This window comes from Lepus europaeus, chromosome 17 (assembly GCF_033115175.1).
Source record: "Lepus europaeus isolate LE1 chromosome 17, mLepTim1.pri, whole genome shotgun sequence".
NCBI classification, from domain to species: domain Eukaryota; kingdom Metazoa; phylum Chordata; class Mammalia; order Lagomorpha; family Leporidae; genus Lepus; species Lepus europaeus.
Genome location: NC_084843.1, coordinates 60,377,495 through 60,401,872, shown reverse-complemented (window position 1 = coordinate 60,401,872; position 24,378 = coordinate 60,377,495). Strand labels below are relative to the sequence as shown.

Below are 24,378 nucleotides of genomic sequence, written 5' to 3'. Positions count from 1 at the left end.
GGAGGACCTGGGACCCAGAGAGTGCCCGGTTCTGCACCAAGTCACACAGCAACCGCCACCATGCCTGCACTTACTTAAAGCTGATTCTGCTCCAGTGGCTCTGCGCGGTGACCTCGGTCCTCACAGGAACACGGCGCTGTCATTCCCCAACCTGATGGGTGAGGGAAACTGAGGCAGGGCAGTGAGGAGGTAGGGAGGGGCCGAGTCTGGGGTAAACTCAGTGTTGCCAGTCTGACCCCAAGCCCTGCTCCTTGTGGGTAAGGGCAGTGGGTCTGAACCCCGGCCATACTTGAGAAGCTTCTGGGAGGGGCGGCAGAGGACAGCCCCTTTGGGGGAGGGCCGGGTTCCATGGCTCAGCCCCTTTGGGCCTCCGTTCCCTCCCCTGTGAAATGAGGCCAGTGACAGCTGGCTCTGGAGCTGCCCGGCTGAGTTCGGTTGGAATCTTGGCTCGGGTCCTGGGGTTTCCTAACGATCTCAGCCTTGCTTTGCTCCTCCGTAAGATGGGGACAGGACCAGGAGGGCTGCCATGAGGGCAGAACGAGTCGATGATGCAGAGCGGCACCCCGCACACAGTGAGCGCTCGTCGGAACAGCAGCTAGGGTGGTGAACTCCCCTGAGCCTGGGAGGCCTGCCCTGCAGCCCCACAGGGGACGCGCGGGACACAGACTGTGTGCCCTGTGGGGCACCACCAAAGGCTGCCCATCCGCAGAGTGGGGCTTTCCTGGCCGCGTGGCCCTGGCACTCCTGCGCATATGAGCCATGGCTCCCAGTCTGCTGTCTGTCCTCCGTGGACTGCTCTAGATACAAGTGGAACGCCTTGCCCGGGGCTGGCGGCAGGGGGTGGAGAGAGAGAGACGTGCGTCTCGGGGCACACTTCTGTACTTCTGACTTCTACAAATGCAAGAGAAAGGGGGTGCTTTGGGCGGCAGGAGCGGGGCCCCGCGCAGAAGCAGGAGCAACCCAAAGGGAAATACGGGGGAAGACCAATGAACGTTGCTGTGCGAAATAGTAGCACTCACGTTGAAAATGGAATTAAGGGGGCCGGCGCCGTGGCACACTAGGTTAATCCTCTGCCTGCGTCACCGGCATCCCATATAGGCGCCAGTTCTAGTCCCGGCTGCTCCTCTTCCAATCCAGCTCTCTGTTATGGCCTGGGAAAGCAGTACAAGATGGCCCAAGTCCTTGGGCCCCTGCATCCGCATGGGAGACTGGGAAGAAGCTCCTGGCTTTGGATCAGCACAGCTCCAGATGTTGAGGTCATTTGGGGGGTGAACCAACAGAAGGAAGACCTTTCTCTCTGTCTTTCCTTCTCACTGTAACTCTCTACCTCCCAAATAAATAAATAAATATTTTAAAAAAGAAAGAAAATGGAATTAAGATGCACGACACAACAGCATGTGGGTCAGGAAGGGGACGAATGAGTCAGAACCTTCTAGAACCTTTGCAAGAAGTGGGTAGAATATGCAGATACGGTGAGCGGGCCTACTTGCAAGCTACTGCCCCAACTCCAGGCTAGCCCGAGGGAGGGAGGTGGGAGGTGTCCCCAACTAGCCCATGGAGGGGAGGAGAGGGGCAGGCCAGCACCTGCCCTGATTGTGTGCAGGCTCGGGAGCTGCTGTCTATGAGCAGAGTCCTGTCGCACATGCTGCCCTAGGACTTGTTTCTGGCCGTCAGGATCCGCCCTGCAGCTCTGTCCACGTTGCTGCAGAGGGTCTGCCTCCCTCCGAGGGCGCTCAGTCCTCGGCAAGCCGGAGATGACAGTGCTGAACGGAGCGCTGGCCCCGTGTGAACACACAGCCGTGCGCCCACAGAGCCAGCCTGGCTATGGTGGACGGCGCAGAGAGAAGGCAGTGGCCACAGGTGTGTCTGCAGCCTGCATCGGGGAGCCATGAGCGACACCTGCTCCGTTCACGCTCCCAGCTCCCCCTGCAGGCACACATCAGAAACCCTAACGTCCAGTGGCAAGAGGGGCAGCCTCTGGTCTACTCACCGACCTCTGTGTCGCCCACCTCTGCACCCACGGCGGCCCAGCCACGGCAGGAAGGGCCCCTGGGACCCTGTAGGGGTGGGGCTCCCACCCGGCGTGTTGTACAAGTGCCTCCTGCCAGAGGCAAGCCTTCCCCAGGCCAACGAGAAAGGGAGCCCTTGTTAAATCCCGCTGCGGTCCAGACACGCACAGGACAGGGTCTCGGGGCGTGGGAGTGCGTGCTTCGCACCTGCTGATCCCCTCTCAGGGGAGTCAGGCTTCATGCTCGGCCTCTGGCTGCACGGCCTGCGGTTCTGCCGCTGTACTGTGGTTTCTGTGACTCAAACGGGGAGCTCTGGAGCTGGCGAATGGAGCTGAGCCTCCCTGTAGCGTGCAAAGTCCTCCAGCCCGAGCCCTGCAAATCAGGCCCCCTCTCTTCTCTACAGCAGCCTGCGTCTCAGCGGCAAAAGGCACCGACACCCCGGGCTGGGCACAGGACATTCAGGGCGGTGCTGTTCCTGAGAGGGGCAGAAGAAACAGGGACCTTTATGGCCCTCAACACGGAACAGGCACGGGGTCAACGGAACATACCTCGGCTCTGTCCTGCTGGCCACGGGCTTGGCCTACGCTGCCCTCTCCCTGCCAATGCCCACAGCCTGCTGCACCTCTCTACTGGAGTCCATTCTCCAAGTGCCACCACCTCCAGGAAGCCTTCCCTGCCCACTCCCCCAGACCCTCAGAATCCTCACTCTCTGGACGTCGCCCTCATCTGCGTATGGTGTAGAGTCCTGAGAGACCTTTTGTAGCACCTCTCTTGTTCCTAATCAGATCATCCGCTCCCAGAGGGCAGGACTGAGGTGTGTCCCAAGGCACCCTGGGCAGGGCTCAGCTCCGCCTTGATGGCCTGGGACGCGGCCTCCACCAGCTGTTCCACCTGAGCCTCGGTGTCCCCATCCTGATGTGAGGAGAGAGGGACTGAGGCTTCCACATCATATGACCCCACAGAATGCAACCCACCCACAGGGCGGGCATTTGCACATCAAAATGCCTGACTTTGGGCACAGTGGGTTGAGCCACCGGCTGCAGCACTGGCATCCCATATGGCGCCGGTTCAAGTCCTGGCTGCTCCACTTCAGATCCGGCTCCCTGCTAATGTGCCTGGGAAAGCAATGGAGGATGGTCCAAGTGCTTGGGCCCCTGCACCCACATGGGAGAACTGGAAGAAGCTCCTGGCTCTGGGCTTTGGCCTACCCCTGGCCACTGCAGCCATTTGGGGAGTGAACCAGCAGATGGAAGACCTCTCTCTCTCCCCTTTCAAATAAATAAATAAATAAATAAATAAATAAATCTTATTCGAAAAAAAAAAATCCCCGACTTCCGACTCCAGCTTCCTGGGAGGCAGCAGGCACAGGCAGCGTGGGTGGGTCCCTGGCTCCCGGCTCCGGCTTAGCTCAGCCTTGCCAGTTGCTGTGCCCCTCTACTTCTGTCTCTGCCACTCAAATACAATGATGAAATCTGTGACAATGCCGTCATTGTCCCCATTTCACTGATGAGACCGTCAAGGCACAGGGAGGCTGCACCAGCGAAGCTCGGCCAGGTCACACGGCCCTATAAACCGACTCTAAGCTCCAGCAGCAGCGGGAAAGTGTGCTTCCTGCTGGCACCCAGGCCAGTGGGAGGCCGCTGCTTCCGCTCCCTGCTGTGCTCCTGGAACACACGGCCCTGGGCCGCACACGGGTCCCCAAGGCCAGCCAGGAGTGACACCTGCACGCGTCGCCCCAGCCAGAACCAGTGCGTGGCTCCCACTGACTCCCGACAGGCTGGAGACCTGTGGCACCCAAGCCCCACACAGGAAGGAGAGAGGCAAGGATTTGAACCCGGGTCATGAGACACAAGCCTTGACTGAAGCGTGGGTGTGTTGTCTCCGGGGCAGTACCAGGACCCCAGAGGAGGAGAAGGGCACAGGCTGCTGGGGTAAGGCACAGTGCCATGGGCTGGCATAGCCAGGCAAGAAAGACTGGGGCAAGCTGGCAGCCAGGCACCGGTACCATCAGGACGGGCAGCCCAGGTGGGCGGGATGACCCCAGTAGCTCCCATCCGCTGAGCACCTGCCACGGGCCTGCAGTCAGCCACTTCCATCCTACACACAAGGCAAGTGGGGCTCAGACATACGACAGCCAGCAACAGGCATCCAGGAAGCAGCTGGTGACCCCCGAGGCACACAGGGGCATGGCCAGGGAGGACAGAGTCCCCAGTCTGGGTGGGGCCAGCCAGAGGCAGCCTGGAGAGACAGGGGTCTGTTTTGTTTGAGGACAGATGAACTGCCAGTGTTGTGAGAGCCAGCAGGACAATTCCCGCAGGCTGTGCAAGTCCCCAGGGGAGTCCAGATCTGCAGTGCAGGGCGCCACCTGCAGGCCGAGAGCCACATGGCACCTCTCACCTTCCTGGACCCCACCCCTAGCCTTGCTTTGGAGTGAAGGCTGGGGGGGGGGGGGGCAGTCCTACAGGGACCTGGACCAAAGAAGCAGTGGGGTGGTGGTCCCTAGCAGCGTCTGCTTCACCACTCACTCCACACACACACACCCTCACTGTGTTCCTATCATGAATACTAACCCAAGACCCCCTATGGGACACGTCCCCCCTACGAGCTCATGATGGGGCAAGAGTCTGGGCCTTTGCACAGTCGCTGGTGCTGGGCACATCCCTGCCCTCTCTGGACTTCATCTACAGCTCTTGTGATTTGCAGGCTACACAGTGTGAGTGCCATGGGACCTCGAGGCAGGCCCGGGGTGAACCCCAGCTGTGCCGCTTCCCGCTGGGACCCTTGGCAAGGCAGCTAAATTCATCTGCCTCCATTAGCTCAGCCATAAAAGAGGCTGAGGAGCCCATGTAGTTTCATTATCAAGGCTGAATTCCTGGAAGTGCCCAGCTCGGAGGCCGGCTCCCTTCCCCCAACTCCCTCAAGTGTTGAAGCTAGGTTCAGACCCCAGTGCTCTCTTGCTTCCTCCCTGGGAGGGGTGGTGATCAGCTCACACTGTGGACTGAACCCTGCTCACCTGTGCCAGGCCAGGGACCGCCCGGGGGGCCATGCATCCTGAAGCAGTGCTGTTGCTTGAGGACCAGGCAGTGCATGGAGCGGACCCCCTGCCTCTCCCTAGAGCCACCTCCAACCTCAGCATGGGGCCTTAGCCCTCTGCTGATGCATTGCCACTGGGGTAAGCGGTATCCATTCCCTTGAGTTGCACAGTGTACAACCATAGCAGCTGTTCATGGCTGCCCCCAGGCTGAAATTCTCAGCAAACACAGGACACTGGGATATAGCCGGTGGCAGGCACAGTGGGAGGAGGAAACCCTGTAGCTTGTGAAGCTCTCAAGAAGACTGGAACCCCAGCTGAGACAGGCCCAGCTCCTCCCAGGTGCATCCACGAGGGGCAGGGCAGGGCGGGGAGTGCGGCTCCAGCTTCCAACCCTTACAGGCCTCTTGTTTATCTCCCTAGCCTCAGTCTGCTCACCTGTAAAGCGTGGGTACAATCGCCCGCCTGTTTGCCTTCTCTGGCTGTGGGATCAGACCGACCTGAAGGCCCTGTGCCGGCGGCCCCGTCCTGGTCCGTGACACCGGGAGCTGTCCTCATTCTCGCGCCGCCCCCCGCCAAGTGCCTCTATACAAGGAAAGCACACTAGCGGCTGAGGCCAAGTTGGGTGTGAGGGGCAGCGCCAGGAACCTATGGACGGTGTCTCCTTAACCCCTTCCCCGACCTCGCAGCGGACCGAACTGAGTCAGGAAGAGGCCGTGGCCGCGCCGGTTCCCCGGCTGGTCCGGCTGGCGCCCTGGGGGCCTGGCAGATTCCAGCCACCATCACTGCCCGAGCAGCCCTCCGGAGCCTCGAGGCCCTCCCTGGACAGGCTCTGGCTGTGCCCATCAGGGAGGATCAGGGCCATGTGCTGCCTGGTGGCGTGGAAGGTGGGGCGGTGTGGAGGGAGCAGCTTACAGTTGCCTGGTCCTGCCCGAGCCTGAAGGGCAGGGTCACCCCCCAGTGCTGAAGGGACCTTCCACCCATCCATCAGCAAACACTCAGGCCCCGCCAGGTCTCCTGTGCTAGACGCTGGGGCACAGCCCAGAGGCACACGGGGAGCTCTCATGGAGCCCCAGCCTCGTGCAAGGGGCAGGGACGTGAACAACTAGCACCGAGCAAGGGATCACTGGTTCACTGGTTCTCCAGCTTTGGTAACAGCACTGTGATTGGGTATTTTAATGACTTTTTAAAACAAATTTTGGGTTTATAGCAAAACCGAGAGGAAAGTAGAGATGCCCCCCCCAGCCGCCTGCCCCCCTCCCCGAGTGCGTGGTGCCCCTCGCCCACCCCACTTCCCTGAAAAGTGCACGTCTGTCGCAGCCGAGGGACCTACGCAGGCACGGCAACCAGGCACGCACCTGGCCCCCGGGGGATTCGCCCTGAGGGTGCACACTCCATGGGTCTGGGCTCGGCCTCCTCCCCCTACACCCGGGGATGCTTGTAGATGAAACGCCAGTGAGGCCTCCCCGAGCACGGAGAAGGGGGCGCCGGGGGAGGCGGTGGCTGTTGGAACCGAGGGCTGGGTGCAGGCCACCCCCGCAGCGGCTCTGCTTTCTTTGGTGAACGTTTGCAACCGTGCCTAGTAGAGTCCTCGCTCGCTCCCCTCCACGAGGTGGGTACACAGCACCGGGCAGGCAAAGCGCCTGGTGTGCTGGGGGGGTTGCTGCCGAGGGACCTGATTGCTAAGGTGGGCCCGGGGTTGGTCTGAGGAAGGGCGAGGCCAAGGTTGGCCTGAGATTCTCTCCCACCCCCCGCCCTGCCATGGGCAGACTGGCAGTGTCCTGGCGAGAGTGCCCTACCTCTCGCCCTTCACCCTCTGCCTCTGGGCAGAGCCAGGTCCTAGAGGACCCCAAAGCAGCCTCCAAGCTCCCGTCAGTTGTGATGGGGCGAGCAGAGGGGATCCCCACTGCAAAGCTGCCCCCTCTCTGCTCCCATTCTAGGCTCCAAGGGGTGAACGAGGACTCACCCCAGGACAGCAGCAAGGCCAAAGCCCGAGGCTTGCGAATGTGCGCTGCCCTCCTCCCGTCTGCCTCCACCTGGGAACACAGCTGGCCATCCGAGCGGGGAGAGCAATGGTTCATGGGAGGCAGCTGGGACCCAGAGTCCCAGGTGCTGCGAAACCAGAGAAGGCAGGGCCACTGGAAGTAAGGGCAGGTGACAAGGGAGTGAGGACTGTGGCTTCCCAGAAATGTGCACACACACCTGGGCCTCCAAATACCAGACAGTACAGAGGTCCTGTGAGCGCTCATGCCCCCACCCGCCAGCGGTCCCTCCCAGCCAGGCTGTAGCTGGGGCTCAATTTCTAAAGAGCTGCGAATGGAAAGGTTCCAGCAACCGTAGTAATGGAAGCTGGTTCGAGTCCCAGCTGCTCCACTTCCGATCCAGCTCCCTGCTAATGCGCCTGGGAAAGCAGTGCAAGATGGCCCCAGTGTTTGGGTGCCTGCGCCCAGGTGGGAGACCTGGAAGACGCTCCTGGCTCCTGGCTTCGGGTCCACCCAGCTCCAGCTGTTATGGCATCTGGGGAGTAAATCAGTGGATGGAAGATCTCTTTGTCTCTCTCTCTCTAACTCTGCCTTTCAAATAAATAAATCTATTTTTTAAAAAATGGTCTGACCGCACATTTCTCAGAACCTATCCCTGTCCTTTAAGCAAGCGTGACTATTCCTTTCGGGTACCTAGCTTTATTTTTGCAGTTTTTTATTCTTTTTCCTAAAGATGCCCTCCCCCAGCGTCAAAGCTTCAGGACGCCAGGATGGGCTCCTGGAACTCGGAGGCAGCCAGGCTGAGGATCGGGAGTTGCAATGAGCGTCCACCGCTGGCCACTAGCCGCACAAGACCATGCACTCACACTGCCTAAAGCGCCGTCCACTCATTCACTACCAGGAGGGGACAAGTAACCACGCCTTCCCGGGAAAATCCCGCGAGGAACCCAGGAAGCACTCCCTGCGCGGCCCGGCCTTCAGCAGGTGCACAACCCCCCGGGAGTGTCTTCCCCATTTGTTCCCAAATGTATCCTTCTATCACGTGTCTTGAGGACGTCCCTCTCCCTCAAGTCCAGGTCGGAGCCAGGGAACTGGCGACAGGAAACGCAGGTCCGGAATTGGCAGGTCGCCCGCCCCTCCTGCTTCCACACCTGCTCAGCCTGCCCTGCGGGCCCCGCCCCTCACCTGCGCGTCCGTCCCGTTGCCTGGTAACCACCGCCCGTCCCCCCACCGGGATTGGCTGTGCTGCCCAGCCCCCGGCATGCCCCGCGGCTCCCGGAAGCGGCGCCCAGCCATCTGTTCCCTGGCCGGTTGCTGTTGAGCTGCCAGGAGGACTCTGGCCTGGGAGCGCTTCCTGGCCGGCGTGAGACCGAGCTGGACGGCGTGCGGGGCCGAGGTTCCGCCGCATGCCGCTTGATGTGTTCTCAAGTCCCTGCTGAGCCCCGGAGGCTGAGAGCGGCCGCTTGCAGCCTCTTCCTGGAGCGGCCTGAGCGCCCCCAGCCCCGGCGGGCCAGCAGCACCGATTGGATTGTGAATACTCATCCATGCTTATCGTTTGCTCACTTCCTCCCCTTCCTTAATAGACGCTCTAATGTGGAAATCTAAGCGGTGGGTATTGTGCCCCGGTTGGAGATGAGGAAACAGGTTCAGGGCCGGCGATGCTAACAGGAGGGGTTGCAGGGGCTGGCACCTGCTGTGTGCCCGGGAGAGCCGGCTGGGCAGGCGTAGCGGCCACGGCAGCCGGAGTAGCTGTGGCTGTGGCCGGATTTCTGTGAGGGACACTGCACTGCGCGCCTAGCACAGGACCAACCTGAGGCTGACTTGCACCACTCCGCGGAGTTGCCAGGCCTTAGAAATGTTGAGGGCTGCTCTGGCGTCTGTCGGCCACTTCCTGCTTACACTTCTCTCCACTCCTATTTTTACCCCTACCTGGCGCCCCCCCCCCCCCCACCACCACCACCACCACACACAGGGACAGCCAGCTCCAGGGCTTGGGCCCTTTGCCTGGGAAGAGTGGCCAGTTTTCTGACCCACATTTACAGAGGACTGTCAGTGGCTGCCCACATTCTTTCTCTTTGCTGAAATGAAGAGAGTGAAAACTCCAACTGTGAAAGGGAGGCTTGGTGATGGGGTCCTGAATTTAAAAAGGGGGACTTACCTGTGACCAGTTTGAGGGGTTCACCGCTGTCAATGCTCTTCCTGAGGGTCAGACACTCGCCTGCTGTCCTGGGGTGTGGACACTCCTGTTTCTTAAGAAAAATGTCAAGCATATTTGCCATATCCAAATGTCACCTGTATTTTTGTCTCATTGAATATTTTTAACTCAATTGTTTTATTTGCGTCTACTTTTAAAAACGAACCTGGGAACCAGCGCTGTGGTGTATTGGGCTAAGCCTCTACCTGCGGCACAGGCATCCCATATGGGCACCGGTTCGAGTCCTGGCTGCTCCTCTTCCCATCCAGCTCTCTGCTATGGCCTGGGAAAGCAGTCGAAGATGGCCCAAGTCCTTGGGCCCCTGTACCCACAAGGGAGACCTAGAAGAAGCTTCTGGTTCCTGGCTTCTGGCTGGCCCAGCTCCAGCCATTGTGGCCATTTGGGGACTAAACCAGCGGTTGAAAGACCTTTCTCACTGTCTCCCCCTCTCTCTGTAACTCTGCCTCTCAAAAAAATAAAATCTTAAAAAAAAAAAAAAGAAAAAAAAAAAAAAGAACCTGGAGGCTGGTGCTGTGGCACAGTGGTTAACACCCTGGTCTGAAGCGCCAGCATTCCATATGGGCGCCAGTTCGAGTCCCAGCTGCTCCACTTCCAATCCAGCTCCCTGCTATGGCCTGGGAAAGCAGTAGAAGATGGCCCAAGTCCTTGGGCCCATGCACCCTCATAGGAGACCCGGAAGAAGCTCCTGGCTCCTGGCTTCGGATCGGCATAGCTCCGGCCATTGCGGCCATCTGGGGAGTGAACCAGCGGATGGAAGACGTCTCTCTCTCATCTGCCTCTCCTCTCTCTGTGTAACTGACTTTCAAATAAATAAATTTTAAAAAAATGAACCTGTATGAAAAATGAAAAACCAGTATCACCTGTCATAAAAACAACAGGAAGAAATACAAGCAGAAACATTATTTTCAACTTTGGCAAGCAAGATCTTTGTTAAGAGGGAGACGTTGAGTTTTGGCGAGGTGTTGAAGGACCCAAGCACTGAATCGAGTGTCTCCCTGGGGAGTGGGGACGACGGGACTGAAGACCCCCGTGCGCTGGGACTCCGAGCGGCAGAACACCCTGCCGGTGGCACCGGCGCTCAGCACAGCTCCTGGAGTTCGTGCTCCGCATGTGGAGAAACAGTGACCAGGCCAGGCCTTGGGGCCTGTGGGGCAGCTGGGGCCCGGGGCATAGGCCCCAGCGGGTGTGTCAGAAGCTTCCTTGTGCTCCCTACTACCCTGGCTCATAGACCTCTGCACCCAGCTGGAGGGACAGGACAGCTGAAATCCCGCCACACCCCAGCGGGGCGCTGCTGCACACGGCTGTCCCTCGTGCCTAGGTGTGCCTGGAGCCATGTGCCCTCGGGGAAGTGGGCCTGGGAGCCTGCCCAGCAGTCACGGCAGCCCCAAGGCCACTCGGACAGGGATGCAGGCGTCCCCGCCGCCCAGAGCATGGTTCAGAAGGAGAATGGATGGGGGGCACTCGGCCGCTGTGTCCCCTTGGTTCTGCAGTCTCCTTGTCCATAGGATGTAGGACAAGTGGCTCTGGGAACAAGAGCTTGTGTGCCTCTCACCATTTCCGAGGCGCTCTGCCAGCCGAGTTGGGGGGTACACAGATAACCATGAGAGGCCTTCAAAAAGGTGCTGGGGAGTGCACGATGTGAGAAAGTTAGGCTGGACTTCAAAAACTTTTGCACCAAAATAAACTGAATTCCATTTTCCTATGAACCTTGCAAAGATCGCCCAGATTCCCGACACCGAGGCTTGGAGGCGTGAGTGGCTCGCCCTGGGTTCCCCGGTTGTAAGCCTTGTGCCTGCCTCCCCCGTTTCAAGAACTCAAAGTGGCTGGGCCTTGCCTACCAGGCACCACCTCTGGACCCTGTGCAGCCACAGCAAAGAAAGGGACTTTTCTAAATACCAACGGGCCTGGCACCCACAGGCCTGGCACCGTGTGGCACCGACCCCTCTTGTTCCCTCCCCCCCCAGAGCAGCTCCTTCTGGAAGTGTGAGAGAGAGAGGCCAGCATGTGCCCCCCGCCTCACCAAACGCAACGTGTTCGCTGGTTCCCAAAGGGGGCTGCTGTGTGGTCACGGCTCATTTCCCTTCCTGAGTCTCTGCAAAGACTCAGCAGAATGAAAAACAGTTCGCATCACCTTAGCAGCTAATGAGCGCCAGAGAACAGGTAGGAGGTGTGACGCCACCCCTGGCAGGAGGCGGCCCTGCACCCCCGCCCCGCTCCAGCAGCTACAGGAATGCCTGCCAGGGCGTGAATCGCGCTCCAGCAGGCTTGTCATCTCCAGGCCCTGGGCTAGGCAGCCGAGCCCCTGGGCTCTCACCCTCTCTCACTCACCCCCCTCCGCCCCGCTCCTGAATATTCATGGTGCTGGGAGCAGGTGGGACAGATGCAGCCGGGCTCCGAGCCGGGGCGGGCGGAGGAGAAGATGAGTTTGGCATTAACACGCAGAGGCTGCCTGAGCCATGACCATGACCATGTGCGGGGAAGGACGAGGGCATGTCCACGATGCATGCCTGTGCCCCCACCTGGAGCCTTCACTCTCTGGTTCTGCTGGGTGAGAAGTCCTGAGAGACCCGGCTGCCACAGTCTCTGGCCTCTCGAAGCTCCATAGGCAACACCTGAGGCTTATAGGAAATGCAGATTCTCAGGTTCCCCCCTCCCAGACTCCCAGCGCGCCCTGCGCTCCCCGCGGCTCAGATGATGGCCGCAGTGACAACCTTGTGAGCAGGCGCTCCGGGGTCACAGAGAACTGGGTTTGAGTCTCAGCTCTGCCATGGAGTGGCTGCGTGTCTGGGTCTCAGTCTTGGTTCCTGTCAAATGGGATAAGAATTTGTGCTCCTAGTGTGGATGAGGACCACGTGTTCCCACAGTTGCTCATGGCGCCCAGTGAGCGGTAGCTGCTCTGTGCCTCCAGGATCCAGGTGAGACGGGGGAGATTCCAGACGGCCAGGCGCGGACACTCACAGGCCCGCACGCTGGGCCCTTTCAGACACATGGCTTCTGGCTCAGGCCTAAAGCTACCACCTGCTTCCTGTGACTGGTCCTTACTGTGGGCCGAGGACAGATGCCGGGAGGCCTGGGTCACCCTCCGGCCTCCCCCAGGGAGCAGCGCGCCGCTCGAACGATAGAAAGAGACAGGGAGTAAACTTGGCCGTGGTCACACAGCCAGGAGGTAGGGGCATTCTGGCTCCAGGGTCTCGTGGCCACGTGGGGACATGACCAGTCTCTAGGAACACCTGCAGTTCTGGCTGCATGTTCACAGGGGAGACAGAAGAGGTGCTGGGGTTCCCATTCCTCCAGCTGGGGCTTAGAAAACAGAGTGGAATGGCTGCCAAAGTGAGTGGCTGGGCTTGATGTGGACTCTCAGATTTCCAGCTCTCTGCCCAGTGCACCTGGCTCGGGTCAGGCCTATCTATGCAGGCAGATTCCAGGCAGGGGGCCTGACCACCCAACAGGCATCAGACAGGCACTGGGTCTGGGGGCCAGGCAAGGGGTGGGTGTTGAGCAGTGGGCACAGGTCTGACTGGCCACAGGGAAGCAGCTGGGCAATGCACCAAGCAGTGCAGGCAGCAGCAACACGGGGAAGGAGACCAAATTTCCCGAGGTTCTACTCTGTCCAGTACTTTTCCACGCAGCACTGGGGCCTGTTTAGTCCTTTCTCATGTGGGACAGAGAAAAGGGCAACAGAGACTCGGCCAAGGGAGCAGCACCAGGAGGCGGCAGGACCAGCAGGCCGAGCCCTGCCTGGCAGACTGAAGCCCCGTGCTGTGGCCCCGGGGTTCCTGTAACCGCCCAGGAACTGTTCTGAGTGGGGTGCACAGTGGGTCCGCTGGCTGGGGTCTCACGAGGACACAGAGCACAGCTATCTTTGTCCCTGTCTGCCAGGGTCATGCCCAGGGCAGCCTTGGCACCTGCTGAGTGGCTGAAGCCAGTGGGAGCAGAGGATGTGCACTTGGCCTTGAATCACCTGCTGCCAGGGCTGTGAGCCCCCGGGCGGCTCCGGCCTGCAAGGACAGAGTAGAACCTCGGGAAATTTGGTCTCCTTCCCCGTGTTGCTGCTGCCTGCACTGCTTGGTGCATTGCCCAGCTGCTTCCCCGTGGCCAGTCAGACCTGTGCCCACTGCTCAACACCCACCCCTTGCCTGGCCCCCAGACCCAGTGCCTGTCTGATGCCCGTTGGGTGGTCAGGCCCCCTGCCTGGAATCTGCCTGCATAGATAGGCCTGACCCGAGCCAGGTGCACGGGAAGTGATGGTGAAATGCAGACCGGATGCGTCCACTCGGAGGGCTCACAGAGAGAGATCCGCTGTGGGCTTTAAGTTGAACCTCACCTGGAACAGAACAGCAACGGCGCTTTGCCTGTATGAGTCAGCTTTTCGTGACTAAAAGGGAACGCCTGAGGCAGGCCGCCTTTATAAAGAAAAGTGGCTTATTCTGGCGTGCAGCTTTGCAGGCTCACCCAAGGACTAATCTCTTGGGGGGGGGGGGTGGATCTTCAAACCACAGCACTGTCCTTCTCTTTGCTGCTCTGCGTTCTCCCTAAGGGCACCTCAGAAAGCTCATTGCATTGAATGAAAATATAAATCCAGGGGGCCGGCGCTGTGGCTTAACAGGCTAATCCTCCGCCTTGCAGCGCCGGCACACCGGGTTCTAGTCCCAGTTGGGGCACCGGATTCTATCCCTGTTGCCCCTCTTCCAGGCCAGCTCTGCTATGGCCCGGGAAGGCAGTGGAGGATGGTCCAAGTGCTTGGGCCCTGCACCTGCATGGGAGACCAGGAGAAGCACCTGGTTCCTGGCTTCGGATTAGCGCGATGCGCCGGCCGCAGCGGCCATTGGAGGGTGAACCAAAGGCAAAAAGGAAGACCTTTCTCTCTGTCTCTCTCTCTCACTATCCACTCTGCCTCTCAAAAAAAAAGAAAATACAAATCCAGGGGCCAGTATTTTGGGCCTGTGGGCTAAACTGCTGCCTGCGATGCCGGCAACCTGTGCTAGAGCCAGTCTGAGTCTCAGCTGCTCTGCTTCCCATTCGGCTCCCTGCGAAGGCGCCTGAGAAGGCAGCAGAAGATGGCCCAAGTCTCCCTGCACCTGCCTGGGAGACCCTGAGGGAGCTCCCGGCTCCTGGCTGCAGCCTGGCCCAGCCAGACGTTGCTGCCGTTTGGGAAGTGAATGAGAAAATGGAAGACCTCCTCTTCTCTGTCCCTCAGCCTCTGTCACTCTGCCGCTTGAATAAATACACAAATCCTTAAAAAAAGGAATCTATTTTGGTGCAAAACATTTTAAAATCCATGTATACAAAACACATTCATGAAAAATTGCATCATGAGCTGGACTTCAATTTGGTTTTCATTCCACTCACCGCGAACTCCTCCAAGTCCCTGGTCAAGGTGTCGCTCCCCGCGGGCCTCCTCCCACACCCACCGCACGGAGTCCGTGCCCTGGAGCAGGAGCAGCCTCAGCTCACAACAGCCTCCCTGCTCAGCCGCACCTTGCAGAGTCCACCCCGTGGCTGCTCCTACTGCTCACGTTGCTGGACATAAGCCGGACAATGAGATGTGCACAGTCTGGGAATGAACAAAGGCCGCTCGGGGTCAAGTGTGGGAACCGTCAGACACAGCCGTTCTCGGCAAAGCCGGTTCTCTCGGACGCGTTTCTTCGGCCCACTGTCCCAGCCGTGGTCACAAGCCCACCAGGGTCACAGGACACCGAGCCCCACGCAGCCAAACCCCAGGGGCTGCTCTCCCTGTGGAAGTGGGACAGGGACCTGAGCGCCCCCATGCGCCTCTCTGTTGAAGCACCTGCACTCCTTGCCTCCCCCTGCCTGGGGGGAGGGAGCCTTGTGAACCGCGGCCCAGCGTGGCTTGGCAGCCTCTCCTCGCTGCACAGCAAGTGCCGCGGTCTCAGCACCGCACCCTCACCCCTGCGCCCCGGCTCCTTCACACTGCCTGCAGATTGTTTCTCTAGGAGGGAGGCCACCCTGCTCCCCTGAAAGCCAGCCCCCCTGCATTCTGGCTGTGTGGATTTTAACACCTGGGGCAGCCGCAGGCCCCCAATCTCGCAGGCACGGAGGTGCTGAGGACGCCAACGGGGGCATCGCAGCCTCCTGCAGGGGGCGAAGAGAATGATTGCTTCGTGGTATCAGGTTTCAGAAACCCTTTCAAGGGTGTCCTCTTCAATTCTCCAGTGGCCACGGAGAGGCCGTGGGGGCAGGGCCTAGGCCAGCAGCTGGCTTCCTGGCTGCTAGCACAGCGCTACACAGGGCTACACGGCTCTCGGGGTCGCTGCTCCTCGGGGACAAGCCCCGTTCCTCCTGTTCCACTCTTAAGGAGTCAAGACTGCGTTTTGTTCCCTTCTCTCCTGATTCCCAAGCCAGCCGCCAGCCCTGCAGGAGCCCACGAGGCACCTGAAGAACCATCACTGTTTACATGAGGCACCTGCCAGTGTGAGCCGGTCACCATGTCCCCGGGACGGGGCTGGGGAGGGGCACGGAGCCCGGGCATCATCCCTGGAGGCAGCCACGGGGAACAAACCAGAACAAGGCAACACCTGGCCCAGCTGAGCGAAGCTTCAGACTCAATGACGTCCACAGAAATAACCCCATGAAAGGCGAGGGCCCAGCTGGCCCAGGGCTGGGCGAGACCCTGCCCCTCCAGTCGCTCCTCCACCCGGGGCACACACCTACGTGGGGAGGGGGCAAGCCTACCCTTCAGCGGGCCCCAAGCACCAACACATCTCCACATTCGAGAGGCCCCTCCCTCCTTCACTCTTGGGTGGAACACACAGGCTCCTGGGGCCCTGCACCTGCTCTTACGATGTCCTCATTACCCAACCTGAGTACGCCATTTCCTGCCAAGGCCATGTCTCATACGAGGGAACTTCCAAAAGTTCATGGAAAATGGAATGAAAAGACAATAATGTGCATTTTCTGCTGTTTGAAACCCCACCTCCCATACAGACAACCATAAGGGTTCCATTGCCTACCCCGGTGTTTATTACGCCCTTGAACCAGTGACCTGACCAGACCATAAAGCACCAGGCCACGAACGTCCCTGGTGAAGCCCAGTCCTGACGCTTGGTCCCCAGCACACAGAGGCCCTCAGGGCCCCAGCGCAGGCCTGCAGGGCTCCTGCCAGGCTGCCTCGCGGGCCAGCTGGTGAGCACCCTCTTCCCCAGAGAACACGGCGTCTGTGTGGGCTCAGGCCCAGGGCCTGCGGACCGGCCGTCCCAGGAGGACCCCACGGCGGGGGCCCTGTTCCGGTGGGGAGCGCCGGGAATCTCTCCCCTCTGCCGTCAGCTGGAGGGAGCAGGGCCGGAAGACGGAGAGGCTGCCCTGGCTCCCGGCGCGAGCCTGGGGACGAGTCCAGGTCGACCACCGGCGACAGGATGGGAGGAAGGGAGGATGCTCACCGGTAGCTGGGAGGGGACAGCTGCACTTTGCGCTGTGTCTTCTGCAGGCGTCTCTGGAATGTTCTGTGGAAGTGTCGGGAATGCCTCTGCCACGCAGCTCCAGGCTTGGGAGACTTGAGGCCGGCCGGAGCGTGCTGGGCCCTGTGCACTGTGGAAGCCCAGCGCCTTCCTCCCCTGGGCGCCCGAGCCCCGCCCCCTCCTAGACCAGGTGCTCCAGCAGGGCCGAGCCAGCAGAGCCCAGGATCAAGCCCAGCATCAGGTACAGGGACATGACGAGGCCCGTGGCCTCGGCCAGCTCCCGGGGCACGAGCTTCGGGCCGTAGATGAGGGCCAGCGTGCTGAGGTAGCCGTGGCTGAGCCCGAGCAGGCAGGAGAAGAGCACGGGGTAGGCGTCGGACGTGAAGAGCACCAGCGCCAGGTGTCTGCGCGGCTGGTAGTTGCAGAGCACGAAGAAGGGCACGAGCGCGGTGCGCAGCAGCGCCAGCGCGGGGAACATCTTACTCCTGGGCCCCGGCACCTGCAGCCAGGCCGTGATCTGCCGGCCGCACAGGTCCGCAAAGTTGTAGAGGAGGAAGGCGGTGAGCGGCACGAAGAACTTGGTGGCCCACGGCGAGCCTGAGCCCTCGTGCAGGGACTGGATGTTGGTGGAGATGGCGGGGAAGATGAGGCCGGTGATGAAGAAGAGGTAGACCATGCAGAAGCCCAGGCCCGCCGTCTTCCTCAGGATGGGGCGCAGGGGCGGTGTCTGGGGCGCCACCAAAGGGCTGCTCGGGGAGGTCTGGGGCGGCTCCTCTTCACCAGAAACCACGCAGGCTGGGTAAACGGGCCTCATGTAATACCTGTGGGCAGCAGAGATGGTGGTATTGCTGGGGGTTCCCAGGGACAAGGAGCCCAGGACTTCGCAGTCAGCAAAGTAGGGGTTGTGGTGGGCAGGGGGCTGCTCAGATCAGCACCTTGACCCCCGCGTGCAGAGCCTAAGCCCTGGGAGTCCACAAGATGCTGTGGCTGCTGCAAGGTGGTCACAGGAGGCCCTGCACTGTCCCTGTCCCACCTGCCAGGCTGGGCTCCAGAACCTTGTCCTGCAGTGCTGGCCATGCCGCGGGGAGGGACACAGGGACCCAGCACTGAGCACCACACCATGAGCAGGGGCTCCAGCTCTAACTCACCTGCCTTTCTGTTGAACTAGATGCAGGAGGTAGAGAGAAAATGGTAATTAAAAATATAAAACTCGGGGCCGGTGCTCTGGCATAGCAGGCTAAGCCTCCACCTGTGGAACCTGCATCCCATATGGGTGCTGGTTCAATCCCAGCTGCTCCACTTCCGATCCAGCTCTCTGCTATGGCCTGGGAAAGCGGTAGAAGATGGCTCAGGTCCTTGGGCCCTTGCACCCCCATGGGAGACCCGGAAGAAGCTCCTGGCTTTGGATGGGCTTAGCTCCAACCATTGTAGCCACTTTGGGAGTGAACCAGCAGATGGTAGACCTTTCTGTCTCTTCCTCTCTCTGTTTCTAACTCTGCTTTCAAGTAAATAAATGAAATCTTTAAAAAATATATATAAAACTCAAAAGTTATACAAGTAAGGTCTGCATGATGCAATGAAGCCACACAACGCAGAAGAGAAACGCTGTGGTAGGAGGGGAGCGCTCTCGCCATCCCCACCTCTGCTCCTGCCCTTAGCGGGGCCATCAGCGAGCCGCTCCATGCAGGTGTAACCCCCCCCCCCAACACACACACAATACGGGAGCACACTGTTGCTATTCCATGACCTCCTGCAACAGCCCACTGCCATGGGCCGCTGTGTCCACGACCCCATAACTGCCTACATCACCCGGAACCTCACCGATCCAGGCGTGCCGAGGCGGCCACCCTTTCACACATGGGGCCGTGTGGCTCGGCTCTGCCACGCTGCTGCAGGACGGCTCGCCCTGTGGATAGCTCCCCACCGACGCACATCCAGGGGCCTCCCCTACATGTGGTCTCTCACTACTACAAACAGCGGTGCAGTCTCTCTGTGCAGAAATCCTCGCACGGGGATGCCAGCGCTCTGGTGCGGCAGACTTCTAGAAGAAACTGAGGAGTTAAATCGCCGGCACCTTGAGCGCCCTGAGAGATGAGCACGAACCGCGCTCCCACCTGGTAGCGCTCGTCTCTGCTCCGCACCATCCATCCTCCCTAAGTCACTGCCGTCTTAACCTCCATCAGAGCAGCCGCTGAGGGCTTCCAAGTCACTGCCACAAACTACAACCTTCGCAATGGTTTGCTGGTTTATCATCCGCCTCCTTCAACAGCACGCAGTTTGACTGTTTTTAACTACCCACCCCAGGCATAGAGGAGCCCTTAAAAACACAGTGGCTGACAGAAACTAAGGAGCCTGTGAAAGGGTCTTTTCCCCTTGCCCCTCTCTGTCCTCAACCCTGACTATCGCCGTCTTGCCCACTTTTGCCACAGTCACTCTGCCTTGCTGTGTGACCTTGCCTAAGTCACTGGACCTCTCTGGGCCTCAGCTGGCTGTGTTAATCTGGCCTGACCCAAAGAACTCGGTACACACCTGTGTGTCAGGCAGTAGCATGATGAGAGCTGGGTTCCACCTTCAGCCTCCCCTCTGCCCCGCACCTGTGTGACCCGGGCCGAGCACGCCCCTGCCTCAGGCTCAGTTTCCTGCTCCGAGAAGTGGAGGCTTCCCCGGGCCATGAGGGTTTGAAGTTCCCGCCAGCGCTCCAACCCTAACTCCAACCCTAAGAGCCTACAGATCCCAAGTGAGCGGGCAGGGTGGTGCCCACCCAGAGTCCCTCCTGTACGTGATGCTGAGCAGGGGCCGTGGCCCTGGGCCTCGTCTGCTTTCCCAATTGCAGTCTGTGGACGGGAGTCTCCCTGCCTCCCTCTCCGGGCCGCAGGTCTTGGCCGTGACTCTGCAAGTCTCCAGGGCCCAGGGTCTTTCCCCGGCCCCCCTCCCGATGCTGCTGCCTGGTGTCGCCCTCCCAGGCGTGGCACAGCAGAGCCTGCACGGGCGCCCAGCCCTCTGTGCACCCAGCATCAACTGCTCGGCACCAAGCGTCCCGGGGCGCCGCCAGCGTTCTGATTTCCCCCCGCGAGGCCCTGTTCTCAGCCTCCAGGTCCAGGCAAACAGGACCCCACCTGTGCTCGCTCCTGGACACGGACCCAGCCACACGCAGCAGCCTGGACCAGGACACGGGAGCAGCAGCAGGGGTGGGGGTGGGGTCCGCCTGCCCTCCTACTCATTCAGGGGCTCAAACGTAACTCACTCGGCAGTGTTCGGGGCCCTGGGGGGATGGGAACCAGCCGGACCCCAGGAATCACAGGGACGTCGCCCTGGAGCCACAGCTGGACAGATGACGAGAGCCCTGCGGGGCAGGGGAGGGGCTGTGGGTGCCTGGGTGCCAGGAGACGCCTCCAGTTCAAGCAGTGCCGCTGTCTCCTATCCTCCCCCAGCCGCTGCGGCCGGCTGAAGCCGTGAACAACCCCGTAAGCAGGGAGGCAGGCTCCGGCCAGAACCAGGTTCCCGTGAGAGAGCGCAGAATCCGACAGGCCCAGCCTCTCGCGGCTCTGCCAGCTCACACCTGGGGCACAGGCAGATCACTGGGCCTCCCCGGGGCCCCGGCTTCCTCACCCGTAACATGGGGAGAGAGGACTTTGCCTTTCCTACACTCAACAAGATAACGGCTCGGGAAAAGCTTTGGGAAGAACAGAACACAACAGACAGTCAACGGTGGTTTCTTTAAAAATAGTAGCAGGACTCGAGGAAGAAAAAGGAGGGAGGGGGAGGGAGGGAGAGAGGGAGGGAGGGAGGGAGAGAACACTACTTCAAGCAGGAAAGGAGCCCCACGAGGCAGCGACTGGGTGAAACCCAGGCTCAAGGTCATGTTCAAACCCGGCTCTGCCCGAGGAGGCAGCGGTGATGGTTCAAGTATCTGGATCCCTGCCACCCACGTGGGAGACCCACGTGGGGCTCGGGGCTTCAGCCTGGCCCAGCCCTGCCTGTTGAGTGCGCTTACGAGTAAAGCAGAGAGAAGCTCTCTGTCTCTGCCTCTCAGAAAATCTTGATGATGATGATGATGATGATTGTAAAAGTCCTGGCTCTGCTACCCAGTGACTGTGACCTTAACCTCTCTGAGCCCCGGCTTTCTAGTTTGTGCGTGGGGATAATGAGCAACACTAGGGCTACGCCCAAGGAGGAGCAGGGGTGTGGCACTCATCAGCCAGCTGGGCCGAGCCAGTGCGGGAGCAGGGGAGGTGTAAGCAGACAGGAGCCATCACCACCTGCTACTGCTACTCTACCACCTGCCTTCCCCGAACCCAACCTCACAGACTCCACCTGCTCAGGGGTGCGGCCTGCAACCGGCCTCCCCCATGCACATGCCAGGCCAGTGTGCTGAGCAACTGCTGTGAGCCAGCCGCAGCTCAAGGCCCTGGGCTGTAGCTTTGACCACAACCCAAGAGGAGAGGGGAGAGAGAGGGACAAGAGAGCTCTCTGGGCACCAGGCGAGCGGGGAGACACAGGGACCAGAGACCTCCCTGGGTGCCAGGTGAGCAGGGAGACACAGGGACCAGAGACCTCCCTGGGCGCCAGGCGAGCAGGGAGGCACAGAGACCAGAGAGCTCCCTGGGCACCAGGCGAGCAGGGAGGCACAGAGACCAGAGAGCTCTCTGGGCACCAGGCGAGCGGGGAGGCACAGGGACCAGAGACCTCCCTGGGCACCAGGCGAGCAGGGAGGCACAGAGACCAGAGAGCTCTCTGGGCACCAGGCGAGCGGGGAGGCCCAGGGACCAGAGAGCTCCCTGGGCACCAGGCGAGCGGGGAGGCCCAGGGACCAGAGAGCTCCCTGGGCGTCAGGCGAGCGCAGGTGGACGCTGCGAGGACAGAGCCGTCCACAGAAGGGAAGGAGCGGGGCAGGAGGGCGGGAGGGCGGGAGGGGCGGGCCTTCACCTGGCGTACTCCAGCCTGGGCAGCAGCAGGTAGAGCCCGATGCAGAGCCCCAGGAAGACGGCTGCCGTGAGGAAGAAGGCCAGGGCGCTCTCCGTCACGTCCCTGGACGCCGCCATGTCCACCAGCGAGGCCACGGCACTCACGGTCCCTCCCATGGCTCCTCCTGCAGACACCAAGGACACCGCGGAGACGGTTAGGGCCACACGCGGGGAGGCGAGTGGCTGCGGGTTCCTCAGCCCCCAAGGCAGCTGTGGCACACACGCGTGTCCACGTGCTCACATGCACACTGTTGCACACACGTACTCACGTGCCACACGTATGCCCGTATGTTCCTACAAACGTGCAACCACCTCACCACATGGAACTCTCTGCTCGCCAAGCGCATGGCTACAGGCTGCCCCACAGGGCCACAGGGCCACAGGGCGCCCTGCACTGCTGCCCATCAGGGGAGGCTCCCAGGTCCAAGAGCCACGTCGGAGCCCTGACTCTGCCCCGCCCTAGCCGTGACCCAGCGGGCCATCATGACTTCTGTGGGCCATGGCTTGCTCACCCCTAAGGTGGGGAGAGCAACACTGGCCATGCACGGCTGCTCTGTGGACAGAGGGAGGGGCCCTGTGCACAGCGGGCCTCTGGCAAGTGCCAGTCTCCATCCTGGCACAGTTACACCGCTGCTTCCGGGAGGCAGGGGCTGTCCCACAGCCATGGGCAGCGCTCGTGCCGGACGAGGGGCCCACGTGTCACCTGACTCGGGACATGGCTCTGCGCTTGGGCAGACCACTCACTCTCCTCCGCCTCTGTCTGCCTGCCTGAGAAATGGGGCCATCATCGCTCACACTGTCGCCACACGAGCCCGTGGTAAGGCAGGAAGGGGAGCAGGTGGAGAAACACGGGAGCCGAGGACAGGGCCGTGTTCATCCATGGTCGGTGTGGGCGCAGGTGTCCGGCTGGGTGGCTCAGGCCTCAGCACGGGGCCTCTCAGGAGGCTGGAAAAACGCTGCCTGCAGACGGTGTGCAGGGCACGGGCTGCGCGGCCCTGGTCAGTGGCTCCTGTGGGGCACAGGGCAACGGGCCGAGGAGCAGCCGAGGCCTCGCCGCGCTCCACCAGCGTCCCTGGGTCCCTGTGGGGGAACCGCCCTTGGCCCCCTGAATGATCCTAAGGGCCCTGAGCCTGGGTGGGACCAAGCAGTTGTGGCCACAGACTCTGAAATCAGGAAGGTAGAGCCGGACCCAGGCTCCCCCCCCTGCTGCTGTGCAACCTGGGGCGAGGCCCTTGCCCTCTCTGTGCCTGTTTCCTTGTCTAGAAAATGGGGAACGTTACTAACAGCCCCAGTTTAGGGCCGAGATGGAGATGAAAAAGATCAGTGCACGGAACGCAGTCGGAGCAGTGCCTGGTAGAGAGAGATGCCGGATAAATCCTCTCCGATTTCCAATTAGGGGCTAGGCTATTTCCGTCTTCCGACATCAAAGCCGCACGGGGGGGGGTGGACCTTTGCCTGGAGGGGCCCTGCGTGGCAGCCGTCTTAATCCCCACCTGGCCAGGGTTAGGCTCCGTCAGACGCTCCCCCGCCGCCGCCCACCGATCACCCCCTCTCTCCCCAACTTGTGGAGAATTCGCAATATTATCATCAACAGCAAACCGGCCTCCGGGAGCTCATCCTTCACGACTCCCTACTTTTATCTCATCAGTTATGGAAATATATGCAAATGAGGGGTTCCAGAACACACCAGCACAAAACAAATGAATTGCTCCTCCACTGCCAGCACTCGAGGGAGTCACAGATGGGCTCCTCTGGACCAGAAACAAGTGGGACTGGCAAGTGGCCCCAGGAGAATGGGACCCCTCCGATTTCCCAGGGAGTCAGGCGCCCACGGGGGCCTCACACGGTCACGAGCATGCGTGGGGCCAGGGTAGTGGATATCGACTGGAAATCTTGCCACTTTCTGGAAAACTCACAGGAGACTGCTCCCCTCCCCCCCGAAGAGCCGCAGGTGACCAGGTGCACCTGCAGGGCCAACAGAAACGCGGGGGCTCGTCCGGGGCTCCTGGACAGGTAGTCAGCAAGGCTGCAGTTCCAGGGGGAAGACCTCCTGCAGCGGAGGGAGGGAGACAGGGAGAAGCGCCCCTAGCTGAGACCAGCGACGATGGCTGGCCAGGACGAAGTCCAGGGTGCGACGGCCAGGCATGGCTTCTGCAACCACTGCTGGGCGCGTGCTGCCCGCTCTCAGAAACTGAGCCACGTGCCCATGTTGGCTCGATTTGATCTGGGGCCAGGATTTTCCCAGGAGAGAGCCGGGAGCCTAATCCCGCATCAAAAATGGCAAACGGATTGGAGCTCGCATCTGGCCTCTGATCTGTCGAGAGGAGTTGCCTCGAGTGCCGTATGAAGAAGGATTTAGAGGCTTAGGAGGGAAGATAGGGATCTATTAGTGATGTCTGGCACGGGCGTCGGGCGGGGAGGGGACGCTCTTGTCACGGGATTTGTCATCCCTGCCACATCCTCTCTGGCTTGGCTGAAATTCTCCCCGGGTGGACACGTGTTCACACCGTGGTCCGCACGCAGGGCCTGCAGCCTCGCCTTGGGAGCGGGGGTCTCTGCACAGCACTGACGTCCACACACCCTGCTCCTTTTCACCTGTGGGGTCATCTGGGGCCCAGGCCTCCACACCAGACTAGAGGGGTCGCCTCCCCTCTCACCCAGGCGCATGCCCACGTGAGGCCGGGGAGTGCACAGAGCAGACCCTCTGTGGAATCAGAGGAGCCCAGAGGCGGGGAGGGGGAGGGGCAGGAAAGCCAGAGGGA

At 60.8% G+C, this 24,378-nt stretch overlaps 1 protein-coding gene across 1 annotated transcript in view; it reads right to left on the bottom strand.

The window, feature by feature from the left end:
* Window positions 1-14,500: 14,500 nt before the first annotated feature.
* SLC29A3 (solute carrier family 29 member 3) overlaps window positions 14,501-24,378 on the bottom strand; it is a 36,325-nt gene continuing 26,447 nt past the window's right edge. Inside the window, 2 exon segments of the mRNA XM_062214808.1 lie at window positions 14,501-17,473; window positions 21,579-21,741. Coding sequence (XP_062070792.1) covers window positions 16,834-17,473; window positions 21,579-21,741 — 803 coding nt within the window. The 3' untranslated portion in view covers window positions 14,501-16,833.